Raw genomic sequence first — 15,000 nt, 5'->3', positions numbered from 1 at the left:
AAACAGCAGGATCGGGACTGGAGAAACCCTCAATAACATTCTACTGCAGGAAGAAACCTGCAATAACATTCTACTGCTGGGGGAAACCCTCAATAATATTCTACTGCTGGGGGAAACCCTCAATAATATTCTACTGCTGGGGGAAACCCTCAATAACATTCTACTGCTGGGGGAAACCCTCAATAACATTCTACTGCTGGGGGAAACCCTCAATAACATTCTACTGCTGGAGGAAACCCTCAATAACATTCTACTGCTGGGGGAAACCCTCAATAACATTATACTGCTGGGGGAAACCCTCAATAACATTCTACTGCTGGAGGAAACCCTCAATAACATTCTACTGCTGGGGGAAACCCTCAATAACATTATACTGCTGGGGGAAACCCTCAATAACATTCTACTGCTGGAGTAGACCCTCAATAACATTCTACTGCTGGGGGAAACCCTCAGTAACATTCTACTGCTGGGGGAGACCCTCAATAACATTCTACTGCAGGAGGAAACCCTCAATAACATTCTACTGCTGGGGAGACCCTCAATAACATTCTACTGCTGGGGGAAACCCTCAATAACATTCTACTGCTGAGGGAAACCCTCAATAACATTCTACTGCTGAGGGAGACCCTCAATAACATTCTACTGCTGGAGTAGACCCTCACTGCTGGGGGAAACGCTAAGTTTTAAATGTATTTGACCTTTTATTTAACTAGTTAATTAAGAACAAATTCTTATTTACTATGACAGCATAGGAACAGTGGGTTAACTGGTCTAGGAACAGTGGGTTAACTGGTCTAGGAACAGTGGGTTAACTGGCCTAGGAACAGTTGGTTAACTGGCCTAGGAACAGTGGGTTAACTGGTCTAGGAACAGTGGGTTTAACTGGTCTAGGAACAGTGGGTTAACTGGTCTAGGAACAGTGGGTTAACTGGTCTAGGAACAGTGGGTTAACTGGTCTAGGAACAGTGGGTTAACTGGCCTAGGAACAGTGGGTTAACTGCCTTGTTCAGGGGCAGAACGACAGATGTTTTACCTTGTCAGCTCGGGATTCGATCTTGCAACCTTTCGGTTACTGGCCCAACGCTCTAACCACTAGGGTACCTGCTGTCCACTGTCTATACACACCATCTAATATAACTACAGTCTACACAAATCATCCTATACAACTACTGTCTATACACACCATCCTATATAACTACTGTGTGCATGTCTGCTTGCATTTGTGTGTGTGTGTGTGTGTGTGTGTGTGTCTGTGTGTGTGTGTGTGTGTGTGTGTGTGTGTGTGTGTGTGTGTGTGTGTGTGTGTGTGTGTGTGTGTGTGTGTGTGTGTCTCGGTACCTGCTCCTATCACCCTCTCGATGCGTATTCTAGAAGGATCTATCTCCTTGGTGAACTCGTGGACAGCCTGCGTTGGGTCTTCATATGTGTCAGGATCCACATACGTCTTGATACCAGGGAAAGGAAGCACGTTCTGAAAGTGAGCCCTCCTCTTATCGTCTGACTGCATCTTAGCCTTGATGAACACCTGACACCTGGACCAGGAGAGAGACACACAGCGGACGATGTCAGGTTCCTGTCTGGCTACATTACAGACAGGTAGAGGTTCCTGTCTGGCTACATTACAGACACATGTCAGGTAGAGGTTCCAGTCTGGCTACATTACAGACACATGTCAGGTAGAGGTTCCTGTCTGACTACATTACAGACACATGTCAGGTAGAGGTTCCAGTCTGGCTACATTACAGACACATGTCAGGTAGAGGTTCCTGTCTGACTATATTACAGACAGGTAGAGGTTCCTGTCTGGCTACATTACAGACACATGTCAGGTAGAGGTTCCTGTCTGACTACATTACAGACAGATAGAGGTTCCTGTCTGGCTACATTACAGACAGGTAGAGGTTCCTGTCTGGCTACATTACAGACACATGCCAGGTAGAGGTTCCTGTCTGGCTACATTACAGACACATGTCAGGTAGAGGTTCCTGTCTGGCTACATTACAGACAGGTAGAGGTTCCTGTCTGGCTACATTATAGACACATGTCAGGTAGAGGTTCCTGTCTGACTATATTACAGACAGGTAGAGGTTCCAGTCTGGCTACATTACAGACACATGTCAGGTAGAGGTTCCTGTCTGACTATATTACAGACAGGTAGAGGTTCCTGTCTGGCTACATTACAGACACATGTCAGGTAGAGGTTCCTGTCTGACTATATTACAGACAGGTAGAGGTTCCTGTCTGGCTACATTACAGACAGGTAGAGGTTCCAGTCTGGCTACATTACAGACACATGTCAGGTAGAGGTTCCTATCTGGCTACATTACAGACAGGTAGAGGTTCCTGTCTGGCTACATTATAGACACATGTCAGGTAGAGGTTCCTGTCTGACTATATTACAGACAGGTAGAGGTTCCAGTCTGGCTACATTACAGACACATGTCAGGTAGAGGTTCCTGTCTGACTATATTACAGACAGGTAGAGGTTCCTGTCTGGCTACATTACAGACAGGTAGAGGTTCCTGTCTGACTATATTACAGACAGGTAGAGGTTCCTGTCTGACTATATTACAGACAGGTAGAGGTTCCTGTCTGGCTGCATTATAGACACATGTCAGGTAGAGGTTCCTGTCTGACTATATTACAGACAGGTAGAGGTTCCTGTCTGGCTACATTACAGACACGTGTCAGATCTCACAAAGCCTGGACAGATTAACTGCTCTGATGCCTGACTGCACAGTTGATGATGTGGCATGCAACCATTGGTTGATGCAATGCAATGACAGAACATCTCGTCGGGCAGGAAGTGGACCAGGATGCAGGGAGTACAGTGGAGTTGTCCACCACAGCATACGGGCTGAAACCAAAAGTAGTGCGCTAGTGGTGTCCCATTTGGGACTCACCCTCTGTCGTAGCCCAGTCCCAATCTGAGCCTCCTGTCAGTGTCCCATTTGGGACTCACCCTCTGTCGTAGCCCAGTCCCAATCTGAGCCTCCCGTTAGTGTCCCATTTGGGACTCACCCTCTGTCGTAGCCCAGTCCAAATCTGAGCCTCCCGTCAGTGTCCCATTTGGGACTCATCCTCTGTCGTAGCCCAGTCCAAATCTGAGCCTCCCGTCAGCGTCCCATTTGGGACTCATCCTCTGTCGTAGCCCAGTCCAAATCTGAGCCTCCCGTCAGCGTCCCATTTGGGACTCACCCTCTGTCGTAGCCCAGTCCCAATCTGAGCCTCCCGTTAGTGTCCCATTTGGGACTCACCCTCTGTCGTAGCCCAGTCCAAATCTGAGCCTCCCGTCAGCGTCCCATTTGGGACTCATCCTCTGTCGTAGCCCAGTCCCAATCTGAGCCTCCCGTCAGAGTTCATACACTCTCTGTCAGTCAGTAGTAGCTACAGACAGACAGGGGAGTAACCAATGAGAGGACACAACCAGACAGCCAGCAGCCAGCAGCTGGATTGCATGCAGGGTAATTAGGCATAAAAGTGTCCCAGCCAATGGGAAAATGAGAAGGACAGCTTGGCGGATGTGGGGGGGTCCATTAAAACCTGCCTGGTTGAACCGATTTGAACTGAATCACACTCAGGAATAATGAGAGAAGAGGGGGAGAGAAAGAGAGAGAGAATAGAAAGGGGAGAGAGGAGGGGGAGGGAGAGAGAGATGAGTGGTGGGGGAGAGAGGGGAGGAGAGGGAAGAGAGGAGAGGAAGTGGGAAAGGGAGGGAAAGGGAGAGAAAGAGGAATGGTTGAAGAGAGAGGGGAGAGAAGAGAGATGGAGAGGGAGAGGGAGAGAGTGAGTCCTGGGGCTCTGTTCACATACACAAACACACCCTACAGAGCCCCAGGACAGCAACACAATCAGACACCAACCAAATCACGAGAATACAAAAAAATAATTACTTGACACATTGGAAAGAATTAACAAAAAAACAGCGCAAACTAGAATGCTATTTGGCCCTACACAGAGGGTACACAGTGGCAGAATACCTGTCCACTGTGACTGACCCAAACTTAAGGAAAGCTTTGACTATGTACAGACTCAGTGAGCATAGCCTTGCTATTGAGAAAGGCCGCCGTAGGCAGACATGGCTCTCAAGAGAAGACAGGCTATGTGCTCACTGCCCACAAAATGAGGTGGAAACTGAGCTGCACTTCCTAACCTCCTGCCCAATGTATGACCATATTAGAGAGACATATTTCCCTCAGATTACACAGATACACAAAGAATTCGAAAACAAACCCGATTTTGATAAACTCCCATATCTACTGGGTGAAATTCCACAGTGTGCCATCACAGCAGCAAGATTTGTGACCTGTTGCCACAAGAAAAGGACAACCAGTGAAGAACAAACACCATTATAAATACAACCCATATTTATGCTTATTTATTTTCCCTTTTGTACTTGAACTATCTGCACATCATTACAACACTGTATATAGACATAATGAAATGTCTTTATTCTTTTGGAACTTCTGTGAGTGTAATGTTTACTGTTCATTTTTTATTGTTTATTTAAATGTTGTATATTATCTATTTCACTTGCTTTGGCAATGTTAATAACATATGTTTACCATGCCAATAAATCTTCTTATGGCCTCTTGGTTAGGGGGCAGTATTTCGACGTCTGGATGAGAAGCGTGCCCAAAGTAAACTGCATGTTACTCAGGCCCAGAAGCTAGGATATGCATATAATTGGTAGATTTGGATAGAAAACACTCTAAAGTTTCCAAAACTGTTAAAATAATATAATAAAATAATAAAACCTGAGGAAAATCCATCCAGGAAGTGGGATTTCTTTGATGTGGGGTATTTTCAATTGAATGCCTGTACCGTGTCTAATGGGTTAGGACCCAGATTGCAGTTCCTATGGCTTCCACTAGAGGTCAACAATCTTTAGACATGGTTTAAGGCTCGTTTTCTGAAAAATGAAGAAGAATGAGACCCTTTTTGTCAGTGGACTGAGGAAGAATGCAGAGCTGGTTTGCGTGCGTGGCCCTTTGTTGTTTCCCTTCTATTGAATACGCTGTTGTCCAGTTGAAATATTATAGATTATTTAGGTAATTGACAACGTGAGGATTAACTATAAACATCGTTTGACATCTTTCGACAAACTTTACTGGTAATATTAGGATGTATTTGTCTGCATGTTTTGACCGCCTTGGAGCCAGTGGATTACTGAACAAAACACACAAACAAAACAAGAGTTTTTGGGATATAAAGAGGGACTTTATCGAACAAAACAAACATTTATTGTGTAGTTGGGACTCTTGTGAGTGCAACCATATGAAGATCATCAAAGGTAAGTGAATAATTTCATCGCTATTTCTAACTTTTGTAATTCCTTTACTTGGTTGAAAAATGTTTGTCTGCTTTAGTAAAGCGGGGAGCTGTCCTCAGATAATCACATGGTGTGCTTTAGTAAAGCAGGGAGCTGTCCTCAGATAATCACATGGTGTGCTTTAGTAAAGCAGGGAGCTGTCCTCAGATAATCACATGGTGTGCTTTAGTAAGCGGGGAGCTGTCCTCAGATAATCACATGGTGTGCTTTAGTAAGCGGGGAGCTGTCCTCAGATAATCACATGGTGTGCTTTAGTAAAGCAGGGAGCTGTCCTCAGATAATCACATGGTGTGCTTTAGTAAGCGGGGAGCTGTCCTCAGATAATCACATGGTGTGCTTTAGTAAAGCAGGGAGCTGTCCTCAGATAATCACATGGTGTGCTTTAGTAAGCGGGGAGCTGTCCTCAGATAATCACATGGTGTGCTTTAGTAAGCGGGGAGCTGTCCTCAGATAATCACATGGTGTGCTTTAGTAAGCAGGGAGCTGTCCTCAGATAATCACATGGTGTGCTTTAGTAAGCAGGGAGCTGTCCTCAGATAATCACATGGTGTGCTTTAGTAAGCGGGGAGCTGTCCTCAGATAATCACATGGTGTGCTTTAGTAAAGCAGGGAGCTGTCCTCAGATAATCACATGGTGTGCTTTAGTAAGCGGGGAGCTGTCCTCAGATAATCACATGGTGTGCTTTAGTAAGCAGGGAGCTGTCCTCAGATAATCACATGGTGTGCTTTAGTAAGCAGGGAGCTGTCCTCAGATAATCACATGGTGTGCTTTAGTAAAGCAGGGAGCTGTCCTCAGATAATCACATGGTGTGCTTTAGTAAAGCAGGGAGCTGTCCTCAGATAATCACATGGTGTGCTTTAGTAAGCGGGGAGCTGTCCTCAGATAATCACATGGTGTGCTTTAGTAAGCGGGGAGCTGTCCTCAGATAATCACATGGTGTGCTTTAGTAAGCGGGGCGCTGTCCTCAGATAAGCACATGGTGTGCTTTAGTAAGCGGGGAGCTGTCCTCAGATAATCACATGGTGTGCTTTAGTAAGCGGGGCGCTGTCCTCAGATAATCACATGGTGTGCTTTAGTAAGCGGGGCGCTGTCCTCAGATAATCACATGGTGTGCTTTAGTAAGCGGGGAGCTGTCCTCAGATAATCACATGGTGTGCTTTAGTAAGCGGGGAGCTGTCCTCAGATAATCACATGGTGTGCTTTAGTAAGCGGGGAGCTGTCCTCAGATAATCACATGGTGTGCTTTAGTAAAGCAGGGAGCTGTCCTCAGATAATCACATGGTGTGCTTTAGTAAGCGGGGAGCTGTCCTCAGATAATCACATGGTGTGCTTTAGTAAAGCAGGGAGCTGTCCTCAGATAATCACATGGTGTGCTTTAGTAAGCGGGGAGCTGTCCTCAGATAATCACATGGTGTGCTTTAGTAAGCAGGGAGCTGTCCTCAGATAATCACATGGTGTGCTTTAGTAAGCAGGGAGCTGTCCTCAGATAATCACATGGTGTGCTTTAGTAAAGCAGGGAGCTGTCCTCAGATAATCACATGGTGTGCTTTAGTAAGCGGGGAGCTGTCCTCAGATAATCACATGGTGTGCTTTAGTAAAGCAGGGAGCTGTCCTCAGATAATCACATGGTGTGCTTTAGTAAGCGGGGAGCTGTCCTCAGATAATCACATGGTGTGCTTTAGTAAGCGGGGAGCTGTCCTCAGATAATCACATGGTGTGCTTTAGTAAGCGGGGAGCTGTCCTCAGATAATCACATGGTGTGCTTTAGTAAGCGGGGAGCTGTCCTCAGATAATCACATGGTGTGCTTTCGCCGTAAAGCCGTTTTGAAATCTGACAAAGCGTCTGGATTAAAGAGATGTTAATCTTTAAGCCGATGTATAACACTTGTATTTTTTTATTAATGTTTATTATGACCATTTCTGTATTTTGAATTTGGTGCTCGGATGTTGTCGAGGTCGCTAGCAGAACGTCTGCACCAGAAAGGTTACAGCCCCTTGAATTGAATTGAATTGAGAGAGAGGGGGGCATTAAGTATTACTTCAGAAGTATGTTGTCAAGGCAACCTAAGGGTACATTGAATTGAGAGAGAGAGAGAGGGGCATTAAGTATTACTTCAGAAGTATGTTGTCAAGGCAACCTAAGGGTACATTGAATTGAGAGAGAGAGGGGCATAAGTATTACTTCAGAAGTATGTTGTCAAGGCAACCTAAGGGCACACTGAATTGAGAGAGAGGGGGGCATAAGTATTACTTCAGAAGTATGTTGTGTACTACTAAGGAGTGGGGATGTCCCTTACCGTCCGGTGATGAGGAAGAAGAGGGTGAGGATGATGAGCAGGGAGAACCCACCCACGGCTGCCGTGACAACCACGAGCACCTGCCCCTGGTCAGCCGCCATGCCTGAGTCTGTTACGGGCCAGAGCAGAGAGAGACAAGCACACAACTGAGTACTACACACACTGAGACACACACACACTGAGACACACACACACTGAGGCACACACACACTGAGACAAGCATACAACTTAGTACTAAACACACTGAGATACACTGAGACAAGCATACAACTTAGTACTAAACACACTGAGATACTCTGAGACAAGCACACACTGAGAAGAGCACACAACTTAGTACTACACACACTGAGACACACACACTGAGACACACACACACTGAGAAGAGCATACAACTTAGTACTACACACACTGAGACACACACACTGAGACACACACACACTGAGAAGAGCATACAACTTAGTACTACACACACTGAGACACACACACTGAGACAGACACACACACTGAGAAGAGCATACAACTTAGTACTACACACACTGAGACACACACACACTGAGACACACACACACTGAGACACACACACACTGAGAGACACACACACACACACACACTGAGACACACACACTGAGATACACTGAGACAAGCATACACTGAGATACACACACTGAGACACACACACTGAGATACACACACTGAGACACACACACTAAGACAAGCACACACTGAGACACACACACAACTTAGAACTACACACGCTGAGATACACACACACAGAGACACACACACTGAGACACACACACTGAGATACACACACTGAGACACACACACTGAGATACACACACACTGAGATACACACACACTGAGATACACACACTGAGATACACACACTGAGACACACACACACTGAGATACACACACACTGAGATACACACACTGAGACACACACACTGAGATACACACACTGAGACACACACACTGAGATACACACACACTGAGATACACACACACTGAGATACACACACTGAGACACACACACTGAGACACACACACTGAGACACACACACTGAGATACACACACTGAGAGACACACACTGAGACAAGCACACAACTTAGAACTACACACGCTGAGATACACACACACTGAGACACACACACACTGAGACACACACACTGAGACACACACACACTGAGACACACACACTGAGACACACACACTGAGACAAGCACACAACTTAGAACAACACACACTGAGAGACACACACACTGAGACACACACACACTGAGACACACACACACACTGAGACACACACACTGAGACAAGCACACAACTTAGTACTACACACACTGAGGGACACACACACTGAGACACACACACTGAGACAAGCACACAACTTAGGACTACACACACTGAGACACACACACTGAGACACACACACTGAGACACACCCACTGAGACACACACACACACTGAGGCACACACACACTGAGGCACACACACTGAGACAAGCACACACTGAGACACACACACACAACTTAGTACTACACACACTGAGACACACACACACACTGAGACACACACACTGAGACACACACACAACTTAGTACTACACACACTGAGACACACACACTGAGACAAGCACACAACTTAGTACTACACACACTGAGACACACACACACTGAGACACACACACTGAGACACACACACACACACACTGAGACACACACTGAGACACACACACTGAGATACACACACACACACTGAGACACACACACTGAGACACACACACACTGAGACACACACACACTGAGACACACACACTGAGACAAGCATACAACTTAGTTCTACACACACTGAGATACACACACACACACACACACTGAGATACACACACACACTGAGACACACACACACTGAGACACTCACACTGAACCAAGCACACAACTTAGTACTACACACACTGAGATACACACACTGAGATACACACACACTGAGACACACACACTGAGACACACACACTGAGACACACACACACTGAGACAAGCACACAACTTAGGACTACACACACTGAAACACACACACACACACACACACACACACTGAGAAACACACACACACACTGAAACACACACACACACGTGCGCGTCCTCACACTCGTCCCCGGTGGAGAAGTGAACCGTGTTGCTGTAAGCGCTGAAGCCTGCGGCGGTGCGAGCGCGCACGTGGAACACGTACACGGTGGAGGGCTTGAGACCGGTCACGACGACGCCCGGGGCCTTGGTACGGGTCGATGAGTAGCCCGACTGTTCCTGGTCCTGGTGAGGACATGCCCACAATGACTTCACTTACAACAGGGTGGGAGCAAAATAAGGCATGCAGTAGCCCCCCTCCAGGAGCGCTGGTTAACAGTAGCCCCCCTCCAGGAGCGCTGGTTAACAGAGACCTTAATATCCAGTAGCCCCCCTACAGGAGAGCTGGTTAACAGAGACCTTTATATCCAATGTGACTTATTTACGGGTCAAGTTGACTGAGAACACGTTCTCATTTACAGCAACGACCTGGGGAATAGTTACAGGGGAGATCAGGGGGATGAATGAGCCAATTGGAAGCTGGGGATTATTAGGTGACCGTGATAGTTTGAGGGCCAGATTGGGAATTTAGCCAGGACACCTGGGGTTAACACCCCTACTCTTACGATAAGTGCCATGGGATCTTTAATGACCTAAGAGATTCAGGACACCTGTTTAACGTCCCATCCGAAAGACGGAACCCTACACAGGGCAGTGTCCCCAATCACTGCCCTGGGGCATTGGGATATTTTTTTAGACCAGAAGAAAGAGTGCCTCCTACTGGCCCTCCAACACCACTTCCAGCAGCATCTGGTCTCCCATCCAGGGACCGACCAGGACCAACCCTGCTTAGCAAGCCAGCAGTGGTATGCAGGGTGGTACGCTGCTGGCATACAGTGAGTGTATACATTTTTAGTATGTGAGCCGTGTGGGAATCGAACCGACAACCCTTTTTGCATTGCTCTATAAAACTAAAGTGTTCCATAAATGTGGTCTATAGGACTGTACCTTATCGTAGTACTTGATCTCATAGTCCAGTATGACGTTGGGCTGCTGTTCCACCTCCGTCCAGGAGAGGGCGATACTGTTGTCAGACGCCCAGTCCTTCCTCACCACGCCAACCAGAGAAGGACCTGCAGAGACACGTTCACAGGCCTGGGTCAAATACACTGTGTTAAAATACTCCCAAATACTCATCAGTGGTTTGGGACCAGGGGGAGAACGACTGCCGCCCCTCAATTCAGAATACAGGATACCCTCCCCCCCCAGTAAATGAGAAAATGTCGATCTTCGTGGTCAATATTTGTGTACAAATGTTGTTGTTTTTTAAAGACAATCCTGGTACCAATCGTTTCTTCTATTCCACCAGATGTATGTCCTTGAAACGGTTATTTTTTAAATCGCTCACAGAAGAAGTTATGAGGATTATATAGTTGGCACCGGCAGCCTGCAGTACCCCGGTTGGCCTTCAAGTCGAGATAGTCAACGAGAGGGGGCAGCACTGAGCTAGTCTGCAACATCACTTCCTGGAATAGCTCAAACTGCGCATGTTAATGTCTATATAATTCTCCCCCCATAAGACACCATCTTATCAAGCTATAACTGACTTCCTGACCTTAGCCAGCTATAACCGACTTCCTGACCTTAGCCAGCTATAACTGACTTCCTGACCTTAGCCAGCTATAACTGACTTCCTGACCTTAGCCAGCTATAACTGACTTCCTGACCTTAGCCAGCTATAACTGACTTCCTGACCTTAGCCAGATAAAACCGACTTCCTGACCGTAGCCAGCTAAAACCGACTTCCTGACCTTAGCCAGCTATAACTGACTTCCTGACCTTAGCCAGCTATAACTGACTTCCTGACCTTAGCCAGCTATAACTGACTTCCTGACCTTAGCCAGATAAAACCGACTTCCTGACCGTAGCCAGATAAAACCGACTTCCTGACCGTAGCCAGCTAAAACCGACTTCCTGACCTTAGCCAGCTAAAACCGACTTCCTGACCTTAGCCAGCTAAAACCGACTTCCTGACCTTAGCCAGCTATAACTGACTTCCTGACCTTAGCCAGCTATAACTGACTTCCTGACCTTAGCCAGCTATAACTGACTTCCTGACCTTAGCCAGCTATAACCGACTTCCTGACCTTAGCCAGCTAAAACCGACTTCCTGACCTTAGCCAGCTATAACTGACTTCCTGACCTTAGCCAGATAAAACCGACTTCCTGACCTTAGCCAGCTATAACTGACTTCCTGACCTTAGCCAGCTATAACTGACTTCCTGACCTTAGCCAGCTATAACTGACTTCCTGACCTTAGCCAGCTAAAACTGACTTCCTGACCTTAGCCAGCTAAAACTGACTTCCTGACCTTAGCCGGCTAAGGACCAATCTGGTCCTGTCAGTACTGTGTCTGGGTGGGGGGGGGGGGGGTCAGCATGGTCCTGTCTGGGGGGGGGGGGGTAAGCATGGTCCCTGTCAGTACTGTGTCTGGGGGGGGGGGGGGGGGTCAGCATGGTCCTGTCTGGGGGGGGGGGTCAGCATAGTCCTGTCAGTACTGTGTCTGGGGGGGGGGGTTCAGCATGGTCCTGTCAGTACTGTGTCTGGGGGGGGGGGGGGGGGGGGGGGGGTCAGCATGGTCCTGTCAGTACTGTGTCTGGGTGGGGGGTCAGCATGGTCCTGTCAGTACTGTGTCTGGGCGGGGTGGGGGGGGGGGGGGGGGGTCAGCATGGTCCTGTCAGTACTGTGTCTGGGTGGGGTGGGGGGTGGGGGGGGGGGGGCGGGGGTCAGCATGGTCCTGTCAGGGGGGGATCATCATGGTAGATGACCAGTCTCTACTAACTGTCTTCACACTGGGCAGACTAGATCCTGACATAATAACAGATTCTAAATATGTCGCTGGGCGGGCACACACTGATTGAGTCTGTATGTGTGTGTGTGTGTGTGTGTGTGTCGTTTTGGCACACACTGATTGAATTTCTCCAGGTAAATATTCTCTCAGGCCCCGGCTGGTAGCTGTGCTGCTGCCTGCTGGGTAATAACATCCTCAGTCAGCGTAATGTGTATGTGTGTGTGTGTGTGTGTGTGTGTCAGAGTAATGTGTCTCTTACTGTTAGTAAGACATGGAAATCTGGGGAAGGGAGGGAGTGAGGGAGGGACAGATCAGGGACTAATTCACCCTGTCCAGGGACAATAGGAATCTGGTCTATTACACTGTAGACAATAGGAATCTAGTCTATTACACTCTGTAGACAATAGGAATCTGGTCTATTACACTCTGTAGACAATAGGAATCTAGTCTATTACACTCTGTAGACAATAGGAATCTGGTCTATTACACTCTGTAGACAATAGGAATCTAGTCTATTACACTCTGTAGACAATAGGAATCTGGTCTATTACACTCTGTAGACAATAGGAATCTAGTCTATTACACTCTGTAGACAATAGGAATCTAGTCTATTACACTCTGTAGACAATAGGAATCTGGTCTATTACACTCTGTAGACAATAGGAATCTAGTCTATTACACTCTGTAGACAATAGGAATCTAGTCTATTACACTCTGTAGACAATAGGAATCTAGTCTCTGTAGACAATAGGCATCTAGTCTCTGTAGACAATAGGCATCTAGTCTCTGTAGACAATAGGCATCTAGTCTCTGTAGACAATAGGCATCTAGTCTCTGTAGACAATAGGCATCTAGTCTCTGTAGACAATAGGCATCTAGTCTCTGTAGACAATAGGCATCTAGTCTCTGTAGACAATAGGCATCTAGTCTCTGTAGACAATAGGCATCTAGTCTCTGTAGACAATAGGCATCTAGTCTCTGTAGACAATAGGAATCTAGTCTCTGTAGACAATAGGCATCTAGTCTCTGTAGACAATAGGCATCTAGTCTCTGTAGACAATAGGCATCTAGTCTATTACACTCTGTAGACAATAGGAATCTAGTCTCTGTAGACAATAGGCATCTAGTCTATTACACTCTGTAGACAATAGGAATCTAGTCTATTACACTCTGTAGACAATAGGCATCTAGTCTATTACACTCTGTAGACAATAGGAATCTAGTCTATTACACTCTGTAGACAATAGGAATCTAGTCTCTGTAGACAATAGGAATCTAGTCTCTGTAGACAATAGGCATCTAGTCTCTGTAGACAATAGGCATCTAGTCTCTGTAGACAATAGGCTGTCATTTGGGATTAATGAGGTTTTATGTCTTTTGACCTTTTGGGTTCAACTCACGAATGAGACAAGAGGGGAGGAGTAAAGTACGGTCCTCTAATGCAGAACGCTCATATAGAAGGTAGCTCTACTACTGAGCATGTGCAGTGTCTCAGGATCTCCCTTCACCTGGTTGTTTCCGTAAGGATCTCCCCTCACCTGGTTGTCTCAGCAAGGAACTCCCCTCACCTGGTTGTCTCAGTAAGAAACTCCCCTCACCTGGTTGTCTCAGTAAGGAACTCCCCTCACCTGGTTGTCTCAGTAAGAAACTCCCCTCACCTGGTTGTCTCAGTAAGGAGCTCCCCTCACCTAGTTGTCTCAGCAAGGAACTCCCCTCACCTAGTTGTCTCAGTAAGGAACTCCCCTCACCTGGTTGTCTCAGTAAGGAACTCCACTCACCTGGTTGTCTCAGTAAGAAACTCCCCTCATCTGGTTGTCTCAGTAAGGAACTACCCTCACCTGGTTGTCTCAGAAAGGAACTCCCCTCACCTCGTTGTCTCAGTAAGGAACTCCCCTCACCTGGTTGTCTCAGTAAGGAACTCCACTCACCTGGTTGTCTCAGTAAGGAACTCCCCTCACCTGGTTGTCTCAGTAAGGAACTCCCCTCACCTGGTTGTCTCAGTAAGGAACTCTCTTCATCTGGTTGTCTCAGTAAGGAACTCCCCTCACCTGGTTGTCTCAGTAAGGAACTCGCCTCACCTGGTTGTCTCAGTATGGAACTCCACTCACCTGGTTGTCTCAGTAAGGAACTCCCCTCACCTGGTTGTCTCAGTAAGGAACTCCCCTCACGTGGTTGTCTCAGTAAGGAACTCTCTTCATCTGGTTGTCTCAGTAAGGAACTCCCCTCACCTGGTTGTCTCAGTAAGGAACTCCCCTCACCTGGTTGTCTCAGTAAGAAACTCCCCTCATCTGGTTGTCTCAGTAAGGAACTACCCTCACCTGGTTGTCTCAGAAAGGAACTCCCCTCACCTGGTTGTCTCAGTAAGGAACTCCACTCACCTGGTTGTCTCAGTAAGGAACTCCCCTCACCTGGTTGTCTCAGTAAGGAACTCCCCTCACCTGGTTGTCTCAGT

General features: G+C 47.1%; 1 protein-coding gene across 1 annotated transcript in view; it reads right to left on the bottom strand.

The window, feature by feature from the left end:
* The window catches only part of LOC110512129 (ephrin type-A receptor 6-like), a 40,976-nt gene that overhangs the window by 17,552 nt on the left and 8,424 nt on the right, over positions 1-15,000 (bottom strand). Inside the window, exons 3-6 of the mRNA XM_036982084.1 lie at positions 10,706-10,830; positions 9,781-9,943; positions 7,631-7,739; positions 1,339-1,532 (exon numbers count right to left, since the gene is read on the bottom strand). Of these exons, the coding sequence (XP_036837979.1) occupies positions 1,339-1,532; positions 7,631-7,739; positions 9,781-9,943; positions 10,706-10,830 (591 nt within the window). The remainder of the gene's footprint in view (positions 1-1,338; positions 1,533-7,630; positions 7,740-9,780; positions 9,944-10,705; positions 10,831-15,000) is intronic.

This window comes from Oncorhynchus mykiss, chromosome 7 (genome assembly GCF_013265735.2).
Source record: "Oncorhynchus mykiss isolate Arlee chromosome 7, USDA_OmykA_1.1, whole genome shotgun sequence".
Lineage (NCBI taxonomy): Eukaryota > Metazoa > Chordata > Actinopteri > Salmoniformes > Salmonidae > Oncorhynchus > Oncorhynchus mykiss.
The sequence above is the reverse complement of the archived record's forward strand: the minus strand, read 5'-3'. Positions and strand labels throughout refer to the sequence as shown.